Below are 25,620 nucleotides of genomic sequence, written 5' to 3'. Positions count from 1 at the left end.
AGTTGAGTGTGGAGAGGCATATTTAATTGGAAAAAATGTATTCTGAATATTTCTTTATTGGTTTATAATATTTAAGATAAATTAATATGTTAAATAACATCAAGGGTTTTCTTGAATATTTTGTTTATCAAAAGAGGGAGCAAGTAAAAGAAAAGTTAAGAGAGTAGTCTGGTCCATTCCCATAATTTTACAGTTAAAGAAATGAAAGCTAAAGTTATATACTTGGTAGGAAACCCCAGAAGTCCTTCTGAGTTTTATCATTCTTCTGTGTTCTCCATTTCTAGGAGCACAAAGTGCTACTCACAGGAACACCATTGCAAAATACTGTGGAGGAACTGTTTAGCCTGCTTCATTTCTTGGAACCTTCACAGTTTCCGTCAGAATCAGAGTTCCTCAAGGACTTTGGGGATCTCAAGACAGAGGAACAGGTAGGAAGTCTGTCTAATGTGGTACTAACCCAGGACAAAAAAAGGTAAAGTTTGTACTAGGCAGATATTTACTGTCTTAGATATCACGGGCTGTTCTGAACTTGTATGTAGCCTTGTGCCTACATCATTTGTGGCATTGTCCAACGTCTACTTTTCTCAGATACTGGAAGACTCTCACTGTATTTCTCCATGTTTCCACCTAATGTGAGAATGTTTGTCCTCATGTTAGTGATTTCTTTTTTCTCTGTATTGGGCACAGGTTCAAAAGCTACAGGCCATTCTCAAGCCAATGATGCTGAGAAGACTCAAAGAGGATGTTGAAAAAAACCTGGCACCTAAGCAGGAAACCATTATTGAAGTAGAGCTGACCAACATTCAGAAGAAATACTATCGGGCTATTTTGGAGAAGAATTTTTCCTTTCTTTCCAAAGGGGCAGGTCATACTAACATGCCTAATCTACTCAATACAATGATGGAGTTGCGCAAATGCTGCAACCACCCATATCTCATCAACGGTGAGGGAATTCCTGGAAAATACCTACATTTCTGTGTACCTTGTTTACTTTGTAAGTGATATTCCTCAGGAACAATGTATGCATTGACTGATCCATCCTAATTTGGGAATAGAGGAGATTTCTCCTTTTAAAACAATTCTCATGTGGAACGTCTTCCTGTAGTTCTTTCTACCCCTTTGATCCTGCATAATCTCCAAAGTTAAAAAGGATCTGCTGTTTAGAATTTCATGAATAAGAACTCAAGTCATTCTGTTCTGTCTTCACTGGTGCTCCCTTTTGCTGTTTGTGTTTTGGATGCCAGTAGGGTGGTAATAGTGGTTTGCATGTACTATTCTGGTCCTTGTCCGCATACTTACATATATCTTACCCAGTTCTTAAGCCTGACTTACATGGAATATTTTGTATGAATAAAATTGAGGATGACTTAGGATTTTGGGGGTGCTGAAATTCTGTGTGTGAGAAACATTGATATCAAGTCAGATTACTCTTTTTCCTTTGCTTCCTTGTCTCAGTTAAATAAACTGCAGCCTTAGTATGTTTTTCTGGATCTCACCATCAGGTTTGATTTTTCTTTTGGCAGGTGCAGAAGAAAAAATCCTAACAGAATTTCGAGAAGCTTGCCATATCATACCTCATGACTTCCACTTGCAGGCAATGGTTCGTTCAGCTGGCAAATTGGTTCTTATTGACAAGTTACTTCCGAAACTTAAAGCTGGTGGCCATAAGGTTCTGATCTTCTCCCAGATGGTACGCTGCCTAGATATCCTAGAGGATTATCTAATCCAGAGGAGGTAAGAAAAGAGTCATTCTTCACATTTTGTTTACTATATACTCATAAAGCTGCAAAGAGTAGGAGGGCCTGGGTTAATTAAAGTTGACCAGGACTGGGTTAAGAGAAGTGTTTAAGACTCTCACTCTCCACTTTCTGATAAAGTTTTTGGTGAACTAGAGATATAGAGGTACTGATATTAATCCCAGTCTGCTTTTTTGTTCTCTTTTTCTGCTTAGCTGATTAAACTTTCTTTCCTGTGATTCCCACACAGGTACTTGTATGAGCGTATCGATGGGCGAGTTAGAGGCAACCTTCGGCAGGCTGCTATTGACCGCTTCAGCAAGCCTGACTCAGACCGATTTGTCTTTTTGCTATGCACCCGGGCTGGTGGACTTGGAATTAATCTCACAGCTGCTGATACTTGCATCATCTTTGATTCAGATTGGAATCCGCAAAATGACCTGCAGGTAAAGGAAATCATTGTCTTAGGGACTAATCACCTAACCTGGGAGGTTTTGCAGCAGGATCAGGACCTCTTAGAAAGTCTTGTCTTTTAGAGAGTATAGAAGTGTTAGTTAGGTTACCAAACTTGTTCTGTAAAGGGCCAGATAGTAAATATTTTAGGCTTTGTAAATCAGACAGCCTCTGTTGTAACTACTCACCTCTGCTCTTGTACCACAAAAGCAGCTATAGACAACATGTAAATAAATGGGTAGAGCTGTGTTTCAACAAAAACTTTATTTACAGAAACAGGTGACTAGGATTTGCTGACCCCTGGTCTAGATGATGGGGCAATAATTTCATCTTGTAGTTGATTTTTGATTTTGAGTTGATTTCATGGCTGCTTTATAGATGGAAATTGGTATTTTGAATCCTTCTCCCCCCACCCCCTCTAATGTTTTTTGTTTTTTAAAATTAATTAATTTTATTTATTTGGCTGCATCAGGTCTTAGTTGTGGCACGCGGGATCTTAGTTGCAGCACGCGGGATCTTTGTAGAGGTGTGTGGGCTTCTCTCTAGTTGTGGCGCACGGGCTTAGTTGCCCTGTGGCATGTGGGATCTTAGTTCCCCAACCAGGGATCAGACCCGCGTCCCCTGCATTGGAAGGGGGATTCTTAACCACTGGACCACCAGGGAAGTCCCTCTAATGTTATGTTATCTTTGCCCTTCCTTCCACCAGGCCCAAGCACGGTGTCATCGAATTGGGCAGAGTAAAGCTGTGAAGGTGTACCGTCTCATCACTCGTAATTCTTACGAGAGAGAGATGTTTGATAAGGCTAGCCTCAAGTTGGGATTGGATAAAGCTGTGCTTCAGTCCATGAGTGGTCGGGATGGCAACATTACTGGAGTGAGTCTTCTTAATCTCTAGCTATACTTGTAACAGGTCATAGTGATGGAGGGACACAAAAGCTATTTTTGCATAGGAACCTGACCTCTCATTTGGGTTCTCAATGATTGTTTCTTAAAATATAATAAAATGTCATGATATGGTTAGATAATATTCTCTTGTAGTTTTTTCACCTTTCTATTGGATTTTGTAGATCCAGCAGTTCTCCAAGAAGGAGATTGAAGATCTCTTACGGAAAGGAGCATATGCAGCCATAATGGAGGAAGATGATGAGGGCTCCAAGTTTTGTGAAGAGGACATTGACCAGATCTTGTTAAGACGAACCACTACCATCACCATTGAATCTGAAGGAAAGGGTTCTACGTTTGCCAAGGTATGTTCTGTCGGTGCCAGCGGCTGAAGAAGCAGAGAGAGAGAGACAGGGCTCTCTAGAATTGAATGTATTTTTTAAATGTTTTTAAATATATTGGTTTCCCATTGTTCAAAAAAGTGGTATAGTCAACTTTACTGTTTCTTTGTTCCTCACTAGGCAAGCTTTGTGGCTTCTGAAAATAGGACTGATATTTCTCTGGATGACCCCAACTTTTGGCAAAAGTGGGCCAAAAAGGCTGACCTGGACATGGATCTACTCAATAGCAAGGTGAGCTTCCTTCTCCTTTAGGGAGGAAGTATTGCAGAAAACAAATTACTTTCTGGAGTCTTTATAGCTGCTCTGATTCTTCAGTGCTGACCTTGGCTTATAATAGTATATACAAGGGCCATTATAAAAACTTTCTACACAGGAGGCCCCAGAAAACTACTTAGATAACTACCACTTAATTTCACTTCCTGAGTACCAGTAGATTATTTTGCATGTCCAATAAAGAATCTCTCTTTGAGTATCTACAAATGTTACATCCAAGGCTATTTCAATCTGATTGTCTTTAATTCCTTTCCCGTGATCATATCGTGAAGAGAGTTACTTCTCCTTTTGTTCTCTGCATAGAATAACTTGGTGATTGACACACCTAGAGTACGAAAACAGACCCGCCACTTCAGCACTCTGAAAGATGATGACCTAGTGGAATTCTCTGATTTGGAAAGTGAAGATGATGAGCGGCCACGCTCTCGCCGACATGACCGTCATCATACCTATGGGCGCACTGACTGCTTTCGGGTGGAAAAGCACCTCCTGGTATATGGGTAAGAACCCACCTTGCCATCAGAGGTACTTCCTCTCCATCCTGATAGACACCTAGTTTGCTTTTCAGATTGGAAGCTATGGTCAAAGTGGGGATAATGGGAAAAACTTTATTCTGTTACCATGTTTTTCCAAGATCTTTTTGTCTCCCACCTTTTGGGAAATGCGATTCTGAGGGACTGGGGAATATCATTGAATTAGAGTCCCCAGGAAAATATCAATATGATTTCTTTTTTTGGTTTTTTTTTTTTTAGCTGGGGACGGTGGCGAGATATTCTGTCTCATGGACGCTTCAAACGACGGATGACTGAAAGAGATGTGGAAACAATTTGCCGGGCCATCCTTGTGTACTGTCTTTTACACTATCGCGGGGATGAAAATATCAAAGGCTTCATCTGGGACTTGATTAGCCCTGCTGAAAATGGCAAGACAAAAGAATTGCAGAATCATTCAGGTGATTATCAAGTTTTTGCTTTTCATCTTTTTATAGGTTACCTAATCCTTTTCAGGTCCAAGGGTTTTTCTCAATCCAAGTCTTCGATGTATCTCCTTTCCCAGGTCTATCTATCCCTGTGCCCCGTGGACGCAAGGGGAAAAAAGTAAAGTCACAAAGCACTTTTGATATCCATAAGGCAGATTGGATCCGGAAATATAACCCTGATACTCTGTTCCAAGATGAGAGTTATAAGAAGCACTTGAAACATCAGTGTAACAAGTAAGGATGGAATTTAACATACTAAAGCATTTTCCACCTCAAGCTTTCTACACTATTATTGAGCCAGTTTTTTCTCTATCCCTTCTAGGGTCCTGTTGCGGGTACGAATGCTATACTATCTGAGACAGGAAGTTATTGGAGACCAGGCAGAGAAGGTGTTAGGGGGTGCTATTGCCAGGTAAAGTTATGCTGTATTTTTCTTTATGCCATGGCTTATTCCAGAAAAGATTGGTGTACTTATTTCATTCTAAACTATTTTTGGGATACCTGATAATTAAGATCTGTATATCAGGTCTTCAGTCCTGTACAGTCGGCCTTTTGTATCCATGGGTTTTGCATCCTTTTGATCCATGGTTAGTTGGATCAATGGATATGAAGGGCCAACTGTATTCATTGGACGACACCATTTTATATAAGGAGCTTGAACATCCATGGATTTTGGTATCTGGGGGGACTCCTGGAACCAATCCCCTGTGGATACTGAGGGACAGCTGTTCTTGATACCAGTGGAAGGAAATAGGCAGATGTATGACCATTTAAATTAATAGATAAAAGAAGATACCTGTAATAATCTTCCCAAGGATTGTCTACTTTAATTTCCTGCATTGCTATGCTGACTCTGCCTCTTATACCTTTAGTGAGATTGACATATGGTTCCCAGTAGTGGATCAGCTGGAGGTTCCAACAACATGGTGGGACAGTGAGGCTGATAAGTCCCTGCTCATTGGAGTCTTTAAGCATGGTAGGTATCTGCTTTTAGTCTGTTCTTTTCCCATTGTAGATTTATGTCCACAGATGGGATATTTAGCAAAATGCTCATGACCAATAATTATGTTTGAATGGGAAACTAGTCCTTAAATACCCTCATGAATACCCTCCTTCATTAGTTCCTATGAATAAATGTTTAAGAAAGACCAGATGGATAGTTAAATCCCAAGGTAGGGAGTCTCTCATTTGTTCTCTAATCACTGTTACCAATCTGTATGTAGTGGTATCTAAGTTAAGCTTCCACAATCCGGGGAAATAATGCATGTCCACTCTTGTTAATAATAACCATGTTTAATTTGTATCACTTTCCTGTGGCTTGCTGAAAGTGTTCTTCTTGTATAACATCTTATTTGTCTAAATATTCAGCAGTTATTCTCATGTAGATGTGAACAACCATGCTTGAGTAAAACAAAAATAGAATATAAAAAGGGAGAAAACTCCCTTTTCAGTGTTGCCTAATAACAAATTCCAGGCATTAAAAGCAGTAAGTGCAAACTTCCAGCCTAGTGACTTAGTGAATTGGAATATCATTTCTTTTTTAATATACTTTCACGTTTACTTCTATAAAATAAAACTAGTGGCACTTAATTAATGTTTTTGACATGTTTAATTGGATAGGAAAAACTGTGAGCATTTGTAGTCTTAGATTTACTTGTAAGACACAGAGGCTTTAGAAGAGTCCAAACATCCTGAAGTGTGTTCATCATTCATCAAACATTCAGAGTGCCTGTTTGTTTGCAGGTGCAGATCTCTTATCCTTTATTTGAAAATGTGTGACCTAGTTCTAAATCATTTAAACTTTTAAAATTTCCTCACTTATGTATTGATAGTAAGAATGATGATAAAATATTACCTGTTAAATGGCTAAGTAAATCTATCACCATTCTCTATAAACACCGATTAAATTCCTGTTTTCAGTAACTAGTGATAAAACTCTTTGTGACTCGAAATAGCTGTAGAAATGTTAAATATCGTACTATAACCCAAGAGCTATCCAAGTTAAAATTTTCACTATATTTTGCATTATGATACCAAAGTAGCCCACATTGTTATTCCAGCATCATACGAAGCTTACTTACATAAAGGCAAAATGAATCTCTGATTTTCTTCAAATTATGGCTCTTTTTCTTCTAGGCTATGAAAAATATAATACTATGAGGGCAGACCCAGCCTTGTGCTTCCTGGAAAAGGCTGGCCGACCAGATGACAAAGCCATTGCAGCAGAACATCGCGTGTTGGATAATTTTTCTGACATAGTGGAAGGGTAAGCATTAGTGTTTAGTTCTCTTAAAGCTCTATGTCCACCCTATGAAGGGTATTTGTTGCTTGTACTAAGAGATAACATAACTCTAGCCTTGACTGAACCCATTCGGATTCTTAGTGGTGGTTATACTCACGAATGATAAACTCTTAACAAATAGTGAGACCAGCAGAAAGGTCTCCATAAACTGGCCTAAGACCATACATTGCAGTATGATGCAACTAAGGGTGAAAATTAATGTTATTCCCAAATGGCTTATTTGACGTTCTGTTCAGTTTTCTTTGCAACGCTTTCCTGTACAGCTGTAGTAGCTGAGAGGGTAACTGGTTCTCTTGAAAGGTAGTAGTCATGCAGCAATCCCATGCCACTTATATGATAGAGCCTCAGGAAACTTTAGCCCTGGTTTATCTCCCAGTGGCGGCTGACACATAAAGGTGTTACTCTGCCTGGATACATGCCTCGATGATGAGTTGCCATGCTAATACTGAGCCACCAGGTAGGGCATTGTTGCCCTGGTTTGGGTGCCAGTGAGTTTAACAAAACTTCTCACGTGGAGACCTGAGGGGCATGTGAAATAGTTGGCTTCGTTCATGAATACCCTCCCAGTCCTTTGTGATTGAGAGATTTCTCTTTGATGATCACAACCTCAGTTTGCCTAGTACAGGACCCTCAAAGGGAATTGGATTGTTTATTTATTGCAAATCATTTATTATATCATCCTTCTGCTCAATAGAGCAAAGTGTCAATAGTAAAAATAAACAAGCAAGCATAGACCATTCAAATGAAGTAATAAAAATAAATACTAGTTGGGAAGGAGGGGGAAAATGGGTTAAACAATAAAAAGAGCTAGTAAGAGAAAGGAAACGTGCTGGTCAAAGTGTTTCTTTTAAAGTCAAACAATTTAGAACTGAACTTTGTCATTTTCTCATGCCTCTGGATGATTTTAGGGTTGACTTTGATAAAGATTGTGAAGATCCTGAATATAAACCACTCCAGGGTCCCCCAAAGGATCAAGATGATGAGGTGAGGAATTCTCATTTGAGTCCAGCTTTTCTCTATTACTAAATAGTATTCTCCTATTCCCTGAATCATGTAGTATATTGATTAATTTATAATACAAAATGGAAAGTACCATTTGAGAATATAAAGTATTAATGGAAAGGATTTTAACACCAGCTGGGGGAGATCAGGTATGGCTTTGTGGAGGAGGTGGGACCCAAGCTGGACAATGAAGTATATTATTTGACTACTTAATTCCTGAGTCCCACTGTCTTCAAGCCTTTGATGAGAACTGACTTTTCAGGTTTTATTTTCATATTCTTTTAGTTGGTTGGTTCCAATTTTCTGTGAGGGTTCCTTTCATTAGAAAATTTTCTGGATACCTTGGTGCCATAGAAGGACACACACGAGAAAGTGATTTCAGAGTGCCAATTTTACCCCCTTTTCCTCCCCTCTCCATCCTGTGGGGTGGATCTCCTTCTCTAGGGTGATCCCTTGATGATGATGGATGAGGAGATCTCAGTTATAGATGGAGATGAAGGTAAACTTCTAAGTCAACTAGTACAATTTTGTGTGGGGTGGTGGGGTTGGGGGACTGACTGAATTCTGCCCTTTCCTGGGATACCAGAGAGCTTTGCCTTTGGGTGGGTTGAAATACCAGTTATCTCTACTACCTTTCCTGTACTTCCTGTTTATTCTACTTTGCTGCCCACAGCCCAGGTGACCCAACAGCCAGGCCATCTATTCTGGCCTCCAGGCTCTGCTTTGACAGCTAGGCTTCGGCGCCTAGTAACAGCCTATCAGCGCAGCTACAAGAGAGAACAGATGAAGATAGAGGCTGCAGAACGTGGGGATCGGAGAAGGCGGCGTTGTGAGGCTGCCTTCAAGCTAAAAGAAATTGCACGGCGGGAGAAACAGCAACGGTAAAATACGGCTGGGAATTTGAACTGAGCTGTAAGCTTGTCTTCAGCTATGGGCCCTATATTGAAAAGCATCTTAGGAAGGATTATTTGGAATTCCCTAAGAGGGACCATCTTTTTTGTCTTTGTTACACCTCTGTGACATAAAACCACACTTAATCATAACTCCCAGGAAGATCTCATATGTAGGCATCCTCATTGAGTTGTTTGTTTGCATCATTTTCCCCCTTAGCTTGCTAATTCTTAAATTCTTACATGTTACAGAGTACCTCTTCCTACCTCTTCTGCTGTCTTCTGGGGCTTTTTTTTTTTTTGCCCCAACTTTCATTTTTTGTGCATTCAGATATTCTAAGCCATACTAAGAAGTAACCATTCCCTGTGTTCTGATCACTGTTGCCTGATTCCTCTTCCCTTTGTAGATGGACGAGGCGTGAACAAACTGATTTCTATCGAGTAGTTTCTACCTTCGGGGTGGAGTATGACCCCGATACCATGCAGTTCCATTGGGATCGATTCCGCACTTTTGCCCGACTGGACAAAAAAACAGATGAAAGCCTTACCAAGTATTTCCATGGCTTTGTGGCCATGTGCCGCCAAGTGTGCCGCCTTCCTCCAGCAGCTGGAGATGGTAAGCAAGACTGAAGCGTCTTGGGTGAGTGGGGATGGATTGTGACAGAACCAACTCTTGGTTCATTTCTTCTTCCACCCTTATCTCTTGCAGAACCCCCAGACCCTAATCTGTTCATTGAGCCCATCACTGAGGAAAGGGCCTCACGGACTCTCTACCGTATTGAATTGCTTCGGCGCTTACGGGAACAAGTTTTATGCCACCCTCTTTTGGAAGATCGGCTGGCATTATGTCAGCCTCCAGGTCCTGAATTGCCCAAATGGTGGGAGCCCGTTCGGCATGATGGGGAGCTTCTACGAGGGGCAGCCCGCCATGGGGTGAGCCAAACAGACTGCAACATCATGCAGGACCCAGACTTCTCTTTTCTGGCTGCCCGTATGAATTATATGCAGAACCATCAGGCAGGAGCACCAGCTCCACCCCTATCACGCTGCTCTACTCCACTGCTACACCAGCAGTACACCTCGCGCACTGCCTCCCCACTGCCCCTGCGCCCAGATGCTCCCGTTGAAAAGCCACCTGAGGAGACAGCTGCCCAGGTCCCCAGTCTGGAGAGTCTGACTTTAAAGCTAGAGCATGAGGTGGTGGCCAGGAGCCGACCAACCCCACAAGACTATGAGATGCGAGTAGCCCCCTCTGATACTACCCCTCTGGTTTCCCGGAGTGTTCCACCAGTCAAACTGGAGGATGAGGATGATTCAGACTCTGAGCTGGACTTGAGCAAGCTGTCGCCATCATCCTCTTCTTCCTCATCCTCATCCAGCTCCAGCTCCAGCACTGATGAGAGTGAGGACGAGAAGGAAGAGAAGCTAAGTGAGTGCATGTGACAGGCTGTTGGCCCTCTTCCCCATTCCCCCCACCCCGCTCTTTCCCTTCTTTTCTAAATGCATCCTCTGAGATTCAGATTTTGATTTGATAGAATATCAAAGGAGATCTGTTATTCTTAGGGCCTTTATTTAAAGCCCATGTAATACCATTCCTGTATAACTCTATTCTTCCACCTTTGCTTACACATTCTGTATGCTCTCTAGCTGCTGACCGGTCCCGCTCAAAGCTCTATGATGAAGAAAGTCTCCTGTCCCTCCCTATGTCCCAAGATGGATTCGCAAATGAAGATGGAGAACAAATGACCCCTGAGCTGCTGCTGCTACAAGAAAGACAAAGAGCTTCTGAGTGGCCCAAGGTAACAGCCTCATTCCTGGACACGTCGAGTCTAAAAATACAGTGTGACATATACAGAGAACAAGGAATAATAGATGGTTCTGGGTTTCTTTGATTGTGTTTAGTGCTACATGTTTTTTTCGTGAAACTTCCCAGTTGACTTTGGGATCTGATACTCTTACCTCCCTCCTGTCTGACTTATGATTTTTTTTGTTTGTTTTGTTTTTTGGGGTTTTTTTTTGTCTTTTGACTTATGATTTTTAATTATCCTGATAATGATGGAACTATTTTTTGTCACAGGATCACATAGCTAGTACTCAGGCCCTAACTGATTTATTTTTCCCCACTCAGGATCGTGTCCTGATAAACCGTATTGACCTCGTCTGCCAGGCCGTACTCTCAGGGAAGTGGCCTTCTAGCCGCCGGAGCCAAGAAATGGTAACAGGAGGAATTTTGGGGCCAGGCAACCACTTGCTAGACAGTCCCTCATTGACTCCAGGAGAATATGGTGACTCTCCGGTCCCCACACCACGAAGTAGCAGCGCAGCTTCCATGGCAGAGGAGGAAGTGTCCGCCGTCACCACAGCGGCAGCTCAGTTCACTAGACTTCGCCGAGGCATGGATGAGAAGGAGTTTACAGTTCAGATCAAAGATGTAAGCTGAGCATCTAGGCCCTGGGAAGTGAGGAAGGAGTCTGTAATTCTTGCTGACTAGCTGTCTGAACATAATACTAAGCTCGTTTGGTCCACTGACTTTAAAAATGGGAGGAGAAGAAAAAAGTGCTCACAAAGATCCATTTAGGAAAAGTCACTGCACTAAAGGAAGGGATCTTATCTTGACTTGTATCTCCTGAGGACTAGATTAAAAGAAACCATACCTTTAAAAGAAATTTAATTGACACAAGGGTTCTTTTGAGTGGCTCATTTCTGGAGCCTAGAAACCTAGTTTTTAAAAATTGAAATCAAACTGTGGAAAAGCTATTAAAGTGATGCCCAAGTATTATGGGCCTTATTAAGTTAAAAATAAAAAGGAATCATTCCTACTGAAATTAAATCAGTGTTGTTTTATGGATGGAAAATTTTATTTTTCCTGATGCTCTTCCCTAATGAACCCTAGCAGCTGGTCATTAAGTACTCAATAAGAAAAATTTTTAAAATTAGTATGTGACAGGAATATCAGGATTTTGCCCCTGTGATGAGTTGCCATGCTAATACTGAGACATCAGGTAGGGAATCTTTTCCCTGCATTGGGTGTTGTTGTTGAGACAAATTCTACTTCTCTTAAATCTACCTGAGGGGCACTAGGTCAAGAAATGAAATCTAAGGAAAAAATATACGTCTTCTTGTATTTCTGATTTCTACCCATTAGTCAATGGCCTTTCTTCTCACCATCATTGAACCAGAGGATGACCCTTACCCTAAGTCCCCCTAAACTTGGTTTTTATTTTAAAAACATGCCATATGATGTCTTGGGTGGGTGGGTTGTCTTCCTAGGAGGAAGGATTGAAGTTAACATTCCAGAAGCACAAGCTGATGGCTAATGGAGTAATGGGAGATGGACATCCTCTTTTTCATAAGAAGAAAGGGAACAGAAAGAAGCTAGTTGAGGTAAGTGGTAGAGAAAGTCTTTAACATGATGATTAGATAAAATAGTTTTGTTCCCAGTAATTGATGAAGGCAGTTGGGATTGAGGGAGTAGAAGATACTAGTTCATGGCTACCATTGGCTCTGCTCCCCCTCCCTCCCTCCCCAAAAGAAGAGTATGTGCTCATGGGGGTGGATTCTGGGTTTGCAGCTGGAGGTGGAGTGCATGGAAGAGCCTCATCACCTTGATGTGGACCTGGAGACCCGGATCCCTGTCATCAATAAGGTGGATGGGACTTTGCTGGTGGGTGAGGATGCCCCTCGCCGGGCTGAACTGGAGATGTGGTTACAGGGTCATCCAGAGTTCGCTGTCGATCCCCGATTTCTAGCGGTGAGTGGCAGTTCCATGCAGCAAGATTTAAAGTCATTCCCTTGGTATTTAAGCTGTGTGAGAGGGAGGAAGCATGCCATATATTATGTCATTGTTTCTCCATCGGCAAAATAAGAGTAATTATACTTAGTCTTCCTACTTCACAGAGTTGTTGTGAGGATCAAAATAATGTTACAGTACTTGTTAAACTAAATGCTAGGCAAATATTTACCATTGAATTATTACATAATGACCTAATTTTTTTGGAGAAGTCTGCTTCATGGCAGTTTTCCAGTAGGACTAATCCTTAGTTTATCCACACAATAAGCATTTATGGTCAAAGTAGACACTAGTCCCTTAATGATTACTCCAGAGAAGATTTTTTTATTCCTTTAGGATAACTGCAGCTTTTCTATTGCAGTATATGGAGGATCGCAGAAAACAGAAGTGGCAGAGATGTAAAAAAAATAATAAGGCAGAATTGAACTGTTTGGGAATGGAACCAGTACAGACAGCTAACTCTAGGAATGGAAAAAGGGTGAGTGAGACTTGAGGTATTACCACTCTGTTCCCACACTAGATATGACTAGAGAAATTATTTAATGTTATTTATCTTTTTTCCAGCGTATGTTTGAGAAAATTTATCTTCAGTTCGCAAATAAAGAAACCATAGTATTTTTACTGGTATTTTTACAGTCTTGTGGCATCGTCATCTCTAGAACAGCATAAAATTCTAAAAGCTAACTTTAGCACTTTAAGCATGTTAAAATGTAAGAATTAGTAAGATGTGTTAGAAAATTCAAGGCCTTATCCTGCTGTTCTACTGACTAGGGGATTTTAGGCAGATCCTTTAACTTTTTCAATTTGCATATCCTGAAAAGTTGAGGGTTTTGGAGCAGATAATCTCTTAAAAGTTTTATGATTCTATATATTTTAGAAGTGATTTGGGGAATTCCCTGGCGGTCCAGTGGTTAGGACTCTGCGCTTTCACTGCTGAGGGCCCGGGTTCAAATCCCTGGTTGGGGAACCTGCAAGCCATACAATGCAGCCAGAAAAAAAAAAAAAAGTGATTTGGGACCTACTAAAGAAAACAGTCATGGGGTTTCCCAACATAGAAGAGGTTGAGAACCACTAATAATATGCCAGTAATGGAAAAAGACAGGAAATCATGTTTTATAGTTTATAATAACAATTTTGGTCATGAGTGAATTCCATTATTTTTAGATGTACTTATACTTTTATCATGGTTATAGATTTGGTGGATTAAGAACCCGTAATCCTTTCCATCAAAATATAACTGCAAAAGTTTCTCTTGGCTCTGTTTGCCTTACTTTGGACAACAGTCGTATTGTTTAAACATAAACATATATAAATCATGGTTTGGTTTGGTAAGCATTTAAAATGGACTAGCACTTTGTCTACTCACTTTATCTAATCATTCCCATTTGATCTTTTATATACATCTTTATATGTATGTGATATATACATAAAACCACATGGTTTATCTTTCAACAAAATTAATTTCCAAATGAAAAATATCTGTCTTTTGCATTTAACAAATTCTGAGAAGAACATTATTTTGCACATAATATATATTTATTTGTGAGGTGAATTTATAAGGCTTATTTATTATTTTTGTATTGGTGAAAGTGGTTTCATATAAATATCGTTACCATGGAAGAGTGTTTTAATTTACCCTCTTAGCCTCCATGGAACCAAGGGCGTAATTAATACGCAGAATGGTTGATATGGGAGGCTGATGGCGAGGAGGCTGATACCTTCTCTTGTCTTGAATTTAACATTATAGAGCAGCCTGTAAGGAAGGCTTTTCCTCCAGGATTACCTATTTTTACCTCAAGTACTTTTGCACTTCTTTATAGTCAGTTGATAACTCTAAGAAAAAAGATCATAGGAAATCACAGAAAATTATAATGTGATGAGTACAGAATTCTTACTGCAGAATTGATGGCGTATCTAGCACTATATCATTACTGGACCCTACAGTGATTTGGTGCTGTTATAGTGACATTTTAAAGCCTAAACAAATAGAGTCTTGAGATGTTTGTTTTCTCCAGGTCAGAAAGGTCAGGCCTAATAGATTGGGCAAGTCCAGAGACACAGGTACTAATTGTCTGAGTTTATGGCCAGTTTACCCAGTACTGTACTTAGGTCTAGCAAAGTAATAAGTTCCAGCTTCAGAGAACTTAAACAAAATTTATAGTGAGACCATCTAGATGAAGCAATTTAAAATTCAGCAGATACGTAAGTTTTTTTGTCAATGTGGAAAAAAACGTATTTTAGTAAATTTGGTAAGGAGCTACCCCATAATTTTTTTGGTGTTCCGGACATCCAGAATCGTAATCTGGTCTATCTTGAGTTTACCCCACTCTGATGCAATAATGGATAGTATTGTAAATGTCAATATTGTCGTGCTGTACTTCACATGGTAAGATCATGTGAACAGCCTGCCATCAGTAAAGCATACTGTGCAAGTACTGATTCATTCACTGTCGTACTCAGGCCGCTTATTTACAAAGGTGAATAATTTTGAAATGGTTGGCCGGAGTTAAGGTACAGTGTAGTCATGGAAAAAAAATCAAAGCTCTGGTTCACATGAGTGTCAGTGTCAAATCCTTGCTCTTGGCTTCAGCATTATATTGCTTCAACCAGCTACATCTTGCTTTTCCTCTTCCCCATTACCATCAAGCCTCATCTGACTGGTTTTGCCCGTGCTAAAGATAGATTCAGTGAAAAAGCATTTGTATGCTAGGACTCCGTTGACTTTTGTTTTTTTTTCCTTCCTTTCTTTTTACTGTCTTCTGTTCCTTCCTCCCAGGGTCATCATGCTGAAACAGTGTTCAACCGGGTTTTGCCAGGGCCTATTGCACCGGACAGCAGCAAGAAGCGGGCCCGTAGGATGCGACCAGACCTTTCTAAGATGATGGCCCTGATGCAGGGTGGAGGCACTGGGTCCCTGTCTCTGCATAATACCTTCCAACACAGCAGTAGTGGCCTGCAGTCTGTGTCATCTCTGGGTCACAGCAGTGCCACTTCTGCGTCTTTGCCTTTTATGCCGTTTGTGATGGGTGGTGCAGCATCATCCCCTCATGTAGACTCCAGCACCATGCTTCATCACCACCACCACCACCCCCACCCCCACCATCACCACCATCACCATCCAGGCCTGAGAGCCACTGGCTACCCTTCTTCACCAGCCACTACCACCTCTGGTACTGCCTTGAGGTTGCCACCACTGCAACCTGAGGAGGATGAGGACGATGAGGATGAAGATGATGATGATGATTTATCTCAGGGCTATGATAGCTCAGAAAGGGACTTCTCACTCATTGATGATCCTATGATGCCAGCCAACTCAGACTCCAGCGAAGATGGTGATGACTGAAGCCCCATCATGGTCCCCATCGCTTGGGTGGCTGCTGTATTTTCATTTACTCTGGCCCTTGGACTGTGGAAAAGTGGGAGGGGCAGGGGAGATGTGGGGAAACCCAGGACTCCAGGAGGTGAAAAGGAAAAAGAAAACTTGTACCTGATTGCTTCCAAATTTGAGAGGATTGGCTGGGCAGGGGAACTCCTAAAACAATACATGACTACTTCCTCGTTTCTGGGGAAGGAAAGGAGACTAGAGCAGCTGATGTGCTCGCCCCTCCCTAGACACCTCCATTAACCACAGACTATGTAGCGCTGGCACTAGCCTCCGGCAGAGCCTGTTCCTGACCGAACTGTGGATACAGCTGGAGGGTCAGGAACTGCTACCTTCCTTCCCCTTGGCATTAATAAATTTAAGTTAATCCTTTCCCACTCTTCCCTTGTTCTATATTTGCTCAAACCCAATATATTAATTTTAAGAGTTGACGTTCACGACGGGTAATTTCAACATCACTTTCCTAAAGTTGCCCTGCTGTGGGCAACACAGAAACCTTTCCTAAAGTTCATTACTGTTCATGCGGAGTTACCTTGGATAGGGCAGACAAGTCATCCGTACTCCATTAAAGGGTTATATATAAGCTTAGGCTCTCCACCTTACCAAAGGCAAGGAAACGATCTAAGCTAAATGGCAGGCAAAATGTTCCAGATTCAAACTCCAAGTTCTTCGATGAAAAGGAAGAATTTCGTCAAGACCCACGTACATTTTGTTCCGAATTAAATAACGGTGCTTTGGGGAAGCCTAAGAACGGTGTCACTTCATGAACTGCGGCAAGGGGACTGGCTACCTGGAAGGACGCCGTCACGACTTGGCGGGGAGTGCATTCTATAAATTCCCTCAAGCCATTTGTTTCCTTTGACCCTTTCCCTATCACCCTAGCGCCCAAATGAAGCCTGGGCATTTAATTTCCCTTTCTATGGCGAAGCCCTTCCCCCGTAGCGCCGGCCCTAGTTTAGTCTTACGGGCAGGGTGGGCTCCTCTCCCAGGTTTGAGCTCTCTGTCCGCCCGGAGCCCCTGACCCAGCGTCCTGGCACCGAGGATCCTTCCAGCCCTGAAGCAGCAGAGGCTTTTACTTCCGCACCTTTTCTAGGATAGGAACGGACCGAGTTACGCTGCAGTCTTCCCACTCCTACCCCGCTCTTTCCGCTTCCCCTTCCTTTGGGTGGGGCCACTGCACCCGCGCGCGGCAGCTTGTGTGGGGCGGGGCCGGCACGTCAGGACTCCCGCCTCCTTCGCAGTGCCCAGCGGCGGTCGCCGCCGCTGCCGCCGCCGCCGCCGCCGCCGCCGCCGCCTCCGCCTCCGCCTCGGCAAGGAGTCCGAGGGCCTGGAAACCGCGGCCTGGCAGAAAGTAAGGGCGGGTGCAGGGGGTCACGTGATGACGTCGACTCTCGTGCGGCTGTTACTAAATTGACAAGAAAACCCCGCGAAAATCTGAACAGTTTTTGCGTTACATATTTTGTTGCTTTCCCCACTCTTTTCCATCCTCTCCTCCCCCTAATCTCCGAAGGAAGGATTTTAAAAAATAAAAATAAAAGAATCCCAAGCGCTGCTGGGACCCGGAAGCGGAAAGGGCATCTTTGAGGTCGATACTTCCGGGTCACTGGGAGAGTGCGGGATTCCAGGGCCGAGAGAGGGTGGCGGAGCCGGGACCTCGCGTGATTCTCGGAACCCGAGGAGGAGCGGCGTCTGTGGCTATGGCTGTAACTCTGGACAAAGACGCTTATTACCGGCGAGTGAAGAGACTGTACAGCAATTGGAGGGTGAGATAGATCCCGTAATTTTCCCTAGGGAGCCCCTTTTGCCATCCCATAATAACCCCGTTTCTCGGCGCCTTTTTTCCCCTTTCCGTCGGTAATTCCCGGGTTCAGTGTCGCGCCGCTTTAGTTGCTCCAGGATCATTCACCGCAGGCGGCTCCGAGCGCCGCCCAGTAACAGGGAATCCCCCCGGCAATCACCCTGCCCTGCGGCCACCACCATCTTCCCTGCGTGCCAGCCCCCGTCATGCATAACAACCACCTCTCGTAGTTTCTTCCCGCCCTAGGAGAGGCATCATCATCCTTCCCTCCCACTCCGTGATCAAGTCTTGCTGCCCCCTCCTGCAGTGTTCGCACACACCCACGCACTCGCTCTGTCCTCCCAGAATCACAGTGTTGCGCCCTAGGTCCCGCCAGAATTACAACCATTTCGTCAAGGATGGATGGAGGGTCCAAGAGAATGTGAATCGGGCTCTTGGCGTTTATCGTTTGCGGGGCTGTTGCTGGAGTTAAAAAAAGAAATACTGCTCACGCGCAACCGCCTCATGTTCTAGGCCCTGCTGTGGGCAACACAGAAACCTAACGCTGAAAACCTGCAGGCTTTAGTTAATACAAAAAACGATGTGTTGCCTAAAACCTCATTAGTTTTCCTCCTTGGTTGAGTATCCGGGGCACGTGTTCAGAAAAAGAGCTGTTGCAGTTCCCAGTCTTTTAGGGATTGGGCATTTTTGCTGCTTGAAAAAGTCCCCAGTTAACGATTTTACTTTTATGCTGGTAACTTATCAATTCAAACATTTGATTGCATCCTGTGGTGCATTCTGAGCTATCTAGGTTAAGCCTGGCTTCTGAACTCTGTCATTCAGGGAAGATAAAACTAATGAAGACTTTTTCAAATCTGAAAAGCGTCCTGACAAAAATGATCAGTTCTGATTTCAGCATTGTAAATTGCCTTTCAAACTGATCTTCTAAAAACCAAGCTATTAAAATTGGTCATTTCCCTAGCATTCATATTAAAGGTACCCGTGCATGTTTCGTCTTTTGAGCATAAATGCATTAGATAATTGAGAATAAAATGGGTTCTTTGCATTTTATGAGAAGCAAAAATAAGGACTCTGCTAGGCAAAAGCCGAACTTAAATTTTATTTTAAAAATTTTTATTGGTTAATTTCTACCAGCTGTTTTTACAGTTTCTCTGTCTCATTTTAAAGTTTGAATGTGATCCGTATTAGAAAAACTCTTTCTAAATGCCCAGATATTTCCTAAAATATTATTGTACAAGTAGTCATCAAAAGCCCTCTCTTCCACCCATAGACCCCAAAATTACACACCTTTGCTGTGGTGGTTGCTTCTAGTCCCAGTGATTCAGAGTTTATCAAATTATCCTCTCTAGACCATGTATGGAAGCTAAGATTAATTTAGAGTTCAAAGCTCCTCTACATGATAGGTGAATGCAAAGCATGAAACTAGGAAAAGCTTGAGGCCTGGAGACAGATTGGCAAACTTAATGTCAAATGACAGTTTTTAAATCCATGAAAGTTATTGGCCCCCATTTTTTTGTTTGCTTCTCAGAAATCATTAAAATTTATCTTGGCCCTCCTGTCATTTGAAAGGAGCATGTTAGACTTTAATAAGATCTTGGTGTTACAAAGTTACAAGCCAAATCAATATAAAAATGTACTCATTAGCAAAATTTGTGGTGTATCATTATGAAAAATCTTATTTGAATAGACTTTCTGCTTTTTTATACCTGTACATTTTAACAGCTATGCCTAGAACCCACCTGTAGAATTTCTTTATGCATTGTTGTTCCAGGTTGCAGTACTTTGATTCTGATCTGCTTAACCAAAGATCATAGTTTTCTGGGATAAGTTCTGGTTGCTTATCCTCTTAGCTGCAGCAGGAAAATAGTGAAATGTACAGGTGCAAGCTATATTTGTTTTTCTACACTATTTTTTTTTGAATAAGAAAACTGGCATTGAAATGAGAATAACTTGAAGTTAACTATAGAAATTCCAAGCCTTGTGTTGTCCGCTCCCATCTGCAAAGAAATCTCTGTTACAACAAAAATTAGCTAAAAGATTAGTTTGGGCTCCACAACCACTTTTAATTAATTAATTGATTGATTGATTGATTGATTGCGTTGGGGTTTTGTTGCTGCATGCAGGCGTTCTTTAGTTGCGGGAAGGGGGGGCGACTCTTGGTTGCGGTGCAAGGGCTTCTCATTGCAGTGGCTTCTCTTGTTGCAGAGCACAGGCTCTAGGTGCGCAGGCTTCAGTGGTTGTGGCACACGGGCTTAGTTGCTCCGCGGCATGTGGGATCTTCCCGGATCAGGGCTCGAACCCGTGTCCCCTGCATTGGCAGGTGGGTTGTTAACCACTGCGCCACCAGCAGAGTCCCCCACACCCACTTTTAAGTTTTAGATACCCTTAAGCATTAGCCTCTCAGAACTGTGTGGGTGCTTGTGGTGGCTCCAACGGTCTTCAACTACCTAGAGTTATAGAGCACCAAAAGGCTACCAACCTTTTTTTTTTCTTTTTCTTTTTTTAAATAAGAGTAGGAGCTAATGTGTTTCCTGATCTCATCTATGCAAGTTGAGTTTGGCTAAGGTACATTTTGTGAGGCTATTGTAACTAAGATGTACCTCTTAATCACAATTTTCATAACTAACATCCCCCAAACAGTTGCAGTATCATACATTTCTGTTTGAGTAGAAATTTCTAAAGCATTAAACGTTATACCTGAGTAAAAAGTGTCATTTTAGGAATAAGAAAATGGGCCCAGCCAGAAATGAAACAGGAGACTTCCATAGTGACTAAAACTTACTATTTATGACTCTTTCTGGATGTTTGAGTCTAGTCTAGTCTAGTCCTGCGTCTCATTTTTTAAAAATTAATTAGTTAAATTTATTTTTGGCTGCAATGGGTCTTCCTTACTGCGTGCGTGCTTTCTCTAGTTGCGGCGAGCGGGGGGCTACTCTTTGTGGTGCGTGGGCTTTAGGCGCAGGCTTCAGTAGTTGTGGCTCGGGCTCTAGAGCACAGGCTCAGTAGTTGGGGTGCACGGGCTTAGTTGCTCTGCGGCATGTGGGATCTTCCCGGACCAGGGCTTGAACCCTTGTCCCCTGCATTAGCAGGAGGATTCTTAACCACTGTGCCACCAGGGAAGCCCGCCTGTCATTTTTTAAAATGAGAACTGCTCGGAGCAGAAAGGGTTTGCAGCACCTGTCTGTTCTGCTTTAGAGAACCCCAGGTGATGGTATTGGATCATGAGCGTCAGCTGGGGGCTTCTCCTCTGTCTTCTTATACTTACCGGGTCCATATTCAGGGTTTCCCAGCCTTTTCATGATTGTGATTGTTTTTAACCAAGTGATAGAATTAGTACTGCATAGGGTACAAGGGGGTAGGTTACCCACCATCCTGGGGTCCCAGCTGCTTTGAGAGCTGAGGGAATACTGTATCCATGCACACCTATGACTCATTTGAGACCTACCTATTAGGACATCCTGCTGTGTGTGTGAACCCTGACTTCAGTCATCTGCCTTTTAACCCAAAAGAGTTCCATAAAAAATCAGAATAGCAGCTGTTTTCAAAAGGAATGCTGATCCATTGCATTCATTCATATGGTGCTGCACTACTGGTCAGGACTGAGGAGTGAGTGGCTCCAGCCTCAAAAAGGAAGTTTGTGCCTGTGGAGAAAACTAATAACCTATAGTGTCAGTGTTTCTCTTGAGTGGCAATTTCTGGCTCTTTGCTGATTTTTGTTGTGGACAAGTTTCTTGTTCTGGATTGCTCTCTAAGTAAGACTAGGCAGTAATCTTTTGTGGCTTAGGAAGGTTCTTTAAAATATGGGAAATTTCCATACTACTTTCAACAAATAACGGCTTGCTTCTACCCATCTCAGTTCATTATGGCTCATTTATCTCTGGCGTGAGCTAGAGAAAGGTTTAAATAATGCTTTGGTTCCTTGAGTGAAGAGGAAGGCTAGATGGAAGTACATGCCTGGGCAGGTTAGGATTCATTTATTCTTGCTTACTCAAATTTTTATTTATTTTTTTATCACTGTTACCAAGTGCAGTGCCTGGCGTGTAGTAGGCATTCAGTGAATGATGGTAACTTGATTTCTGAGCTCTCATGCATTCCTTTCTTGGTTTGAAGAGATTTTTTTTTTTTTTTTTTTTTTTTTTTTTTTTGCGGTACGCGGGCCTCTCACTGTTGTGGCCTCTCCCGTTGTGGAGCACAGGCTCTGGACACACGGGCTCAGCGGCCATGGCTCACGGGCCCAGCTGCTCCGTGGCATGTGGGATCTTCCCGGACCGGGGCACGAACCCGTGTCCCCTGCATCGGCAGGCGGACCCTCAACCACTGCGCCACCAGGGAAGCCCTGAAGAGATTTTTATAGAGACTGTACTCAGGGTGATCATAAGTCCTGCCTTTCCTGAAACTGTTCACCTGTTGTACATATGTAATTAATGGCATACTTTTTTATTCTCAAAATTGTCTCGGTTTGGGTGATGAATTAGGTCGGTATCTTAGCTATAACTAGAGACTTCAAAAATGTTTCGTGTTTTAATACAGTACCCCTTTGGCTCAAAGGAAGATAGTTGTTCCTCTGCTGCAGTATTTCCCCAACTTTTATCATTCCGATACCACCCTCACAATTTTTGCCGATTCCTTACCACTTATATTATTTACCTTGCACTTTAAAAAATCAGTTTTAATCAAGTAATACATACATAGGTTTTTTTTGTTTGTTTGTTTGTTTTTGCGGTATGCGGGCCTCTCACTGCTGTGGCCTCTCCCGTTGCGGAGCACAGGCTCCGGACGTGCAGGCTCAGCGGCCATGGCTCACGGGCCAAGCCGCTCCACAGCATGTGGGATCTTCCCAGACCGGGGCACGAACCCGTGTCCCCTGCATCGGCAGGCGGACTCTCAACCACTGCGCCACCAGGGAAGCCCCATACATAGGTTTTAAAAAACCAAATAGTTCTAACAGCCTTAACAAAAAACAGTCACCTGACCCAGAAGCACCCACTCTCCAGTTCTTCACTTTCTTTCATATTTTGAAGTAATATCTATATACTGCTATTTCTTGATTTATCAGTTGTAGATATTAACTCTTGTTTTGATAGATTAGGATTGAAATTTAACTGCCTTATACCATCATATTCAGTCCAGCTTCCCTACCTCCTGACACTTCCTGTAAATTTTCTTCTTGACACAGTTATGAAAAACTTCAACATACAGAAAGGTAAAAGAAATTTCCAGTAAGAACCCATGTACCCCCACCTAGTTTACACAATTAATATTTTATCATACTTGCTTTACCACATATCCATCCCTCTTGCTAAGTTTTTTTCCCCAAAAAGTTTTAGTAAACTCAGTCAGTTTACATTGTTATGCTCATGCAACAACTATTTTCACTGCTGGGCGAAGCAGTAGAGTACAATTAATTACCTTTCCTTTTCTCTGCAGTTTTTCATTTTTCCTGGCATTAATGATTACTTCAATTTCTCTCCTCTTTTAAATGTCCCTAGCCCTAATTTTTTTCCTGCAGATCTGTCATAGTCTCATCAATTTTTTATTCTAAAATTTTCACACTCATGAGATATTTTATCAAGTCTGTGTTTGTTTTTTAAATACCACCAATACCCACCCACCCACCTACTCAGCCTTACATTATTCTGCTCTATCTGTACGGCTTGCTCTCTAGGCCTGTTGAACCTTGGAACTTTCCAGTGTCCCCTGTATCCTACAGTCCATGTCTTGATTTTTTTTCCTTTGTTTTGTTAGAGCATTTCTCTAAGAGCTTCTTAGGAAAGAATACAGAGAATAGATGTTTCTTGAGCCCTTATGTGTCTTAAAAAGTTTTATTCTGTCTCCACTTTTGGTTAATAATATAGTTCAGTGGGTATAAAATTCAAGGTTGAAAATCTCTGAGAATTCTGCTCAGAATTTTGAAGCTATTTGTCAGCCTTCAAGCTTTCAGTCTTACTTTTGAGAAGAAGGCTGATGTGATTCTATTTCCTGTTCCAATATATGTGGCCTATTGTTCTCTGTAAAACATCTCTTTATTCCTTGTGTTTTGAAATTTCACTGCCCTGGTATGAGTCTTTCCCCCCACCCCCGTTGCATTGAGTTGGGAAGTGGGGGGCCATTTTAGTCTCAAGACTCACATCCGTCAGTGCTGGAATTTTGCATTCATTGATCATTTTCTCCCCATTTCCTCAGTGATCTGGTCTATTTTCCCCCTGAAATTCCGATTTAGTAAGGTTTAGACCTTTTGGCTTAAATTTATTATCTTTCCATTTCATTTCCTGTCTCTTTATCTTCTACTTCCAGATACTGTTTCTTAACTTTATTTTACTACTTTTTATTGAATTTTTTTTTTGTCCCCTATTCTTTTCTCGTTTCATGGATGTACTATATTTATTTCTCTTATAGGGGATGTTTTATTTAATTTTTATTTTCTGTCCTCGGCCATGCCTGTTTCCTCTGGATTTCTTTGCTTTCTCTCTTACATGAAGGACACTTCACAAAAATCAAAATGAGGCTTGGCTACCCATTTGTATTAAGAATAAGGTAATAAGAAACTGGTGGGAAGCTCTGCATGAATAGGGTCTCTCAACTAGTAGAGAGGGGTTACGATAGAGTGAATAGGTTAGCTTATTCGATGAAGAACCCCCAGATACTGACAGTATCTGAAGTTTTTTCTCTGAATTCAGTGATGCTCAAAGACAAGTCCTCTAATTCTTGTCTTTGGGGCAGTTGTTGTCATTCAGAAAACAGATTTTCATTTAATTCCTCAGCATTTAGTACTTGCCTTCTGCTGGGCCTAGTATCTAGAGCCTTTTTGAGCTCCTTTCTCCAGAGAATAAATTAAGTCTCTTTGCGGAAGGATTAGGAGTTGTCTCAGGGCTTCCGAGAACTGGGGACTTAAGCTTGCTGACCAGACCTTCTGTTCTTAGCTCTGAACTTATCCGTGTTCAATATGTCCCTTTCCTCTTCTCTAATACTTGGTGCCTCCCGAGCCCTGAGCCCATTAGGGCTCTATGAGATACGCACACTTAACATCAATATCTTCCGGCTGAGAATGCTTGTCAGGCACTTAGTCATTTACCACTCTCTGTCGTCTTTTCATCTTCCAAAAAATTCTTTAACCTTAATACATCCAGAGAACATACTTTATATCACTGTAAATGGACAATTGTGTCACTTTCCAAAAATTAAAAATTGCTGTTAAAAAATAAAGATAATGTAAGCACAATTGATATTATTAAATTGTAATTTTTTTAGGTTATATTTTTAAAGGTTATATTATTCCATTTATAGTTATAAAAGATCGGCTGTATTCCCTGTGCTATACAATATGTCCTTATAGTTTGTTTATTTTATACAGTAGTTTGCACGTCTTAACCGCTTACCCCTATTTTTTCCCTCCCCACTGGTAACCACTAGTTTGTTTTCTTTATCTGTGAGTCTGTTTTGTTATAGTCACGAGTTTATTTTTTAGCTTTCGCATGTAAGTTATATCATACAGTATTTGTATTTCTCTGACTTTTTTCCCTAAGCATAATACCTTCTAAGTCCATCCATGTTGTCGGAGATGGAAAAATTTCATTCTTTTTTATGGCTGAGTGTAATATTCCTGTGTGTGTGTGTGTGTGTGTGTGTACACGTACGCCCCACATCTTTATCCATTCATCTGTTGATAGACACTTAGGTTGCTTCCATATCATGGCTATTGTAAATAATGCTGCAGTGGACATTGGGGTGCATA

The 25,620-nt window shown here is 41.9% G+C and overlaps 2 protein-coding genes across 9 annotated transcripts in view; both read left to right on the top strand.

The window, feature by feature from the left end:
* CHD8 (chromodomain helicase DNA binding protein 8) overlaps nt 1-16,463 on the top strand; it is a 56,540-nt gene extending 40,077 nt beyond the window's left edge. For 6 of the 8 annotated variants that reach the window (XM_081229635.1, XM_081229628.1, XM_081229630.1 and 3 more), the window contains exons 15-38: nt 285-428; nt 688-943; nt 1,524-1,734; nt 1,987-2,182; nt 2,896-3,063; nt 3,257-3,436; nt 3,593-3,703; nt 4,049-4,245; nt 4,498-4,697; nt 4,778-4,958; nt 5,047-5,136; nt 5,597-5,700; nt 6,861-6,990; nt 7,935-8,010; nt 8,473-8,527; nt 8,702-8,909; nt 9,326-9,534; nt 9,628-10,347; nt 10,566-10,717; nt 11,047-11,349; nt 12,189-12,302; nt 12,490-12,669; nt 13,070-13,186; nt 15,485-16,463. In XM_081229635.1, the coding sequence (XP_081085761.1) occupies nt 285-428; nt 688-943; nt 1,524-1,734; nt 1,987-2,182; nt 2,896-3,063; nt 3,257-3,436; nt 3,593-3,703; nt 4,049-4,245; nt 4,498-4,697; nt 4,778-4,958; nt 5,047-5,136; nt 5,597-5,700; nt 6,861-6,990; nt 7,935-8,010; nt 8,473-8,527; nt 8,702-8,909; nt 9,326-9,534; nt 9,628-10,347; nt 10,566-10,717; nt 11,047-11,349; nt 12,189-12,302; nt 12,490-12,669; nt 13,070-13,186; nt 15,485-16,051 (4,869 nt within the window). In that variant the 3' untranslated portion in view covers nt 16,052-16,463. The remainder of the gene's footprint in view (nt 1-284; nt 429-687; nt 944-1,523; nt 1,735-1,986; nt 2,183-2,895; nt 3,064-3,256; nt 3,437-3,592; nt 3,704-4,048; nt 4,246-4,497; nt 4,698-4,777; nt 4,959-5,046; nt 5,137-5,596; nt 5,701-6,860; nt 6,991-7,934; nt 8,011-8,472; nt 8,528-8,701; nt 8,910-9,325; nt 9,535-9,627; nt 10,348-10,565; nt 10,718-11,046; nt 11,350-12,188; nt 12,303-12,489; nt 12,670-13,069; nt 13,187-15,484) is intronic. The other 2 variants (XM_081229631.1, XM_081229632.1) reach the window with 2 other exon arrangements.
* A 903-nt stretch (nt 16,464-17,366) lies between these two features.
* Nucleotides 17,367-25,620, top strand: part of SUPT16H (SPT16 homolog, facilitates chromatin remodeling subunit) — a 35,199-nt gene continuing 26,945 nt past the window's right edge. Inside the window, exon 1 of the mRNA XM_081229644.1 lies at nt 17,367-17,853. Within this exon, the coding sequence (XP_081085770.1) occupies nt 17,788-17,853 (66 nt within the window). The 5' untranslated portion in view covers nt 17,367-17,787. The remainder of the gene's footprint in view (nt 17,854-25,620) is intronic.

The sequence above is a fragment of the Mesoplodon bidens genome, assembly GCF_964165515.1.
Source record: "Mesoplodon bidens genome assembly, chromosome: 3".
NCBI classification, from domain to species: Eukaryota; Metazoa; Chordata; class Mammalia; order Artiodactyla; family Ziphiidae; genus Mesoplodon; species Mesoplodon bidens.
Note: the sequence above shows the minus strand (reverse complement) of the source record. Positions and strands in the feature narration are given on the sequence as shown.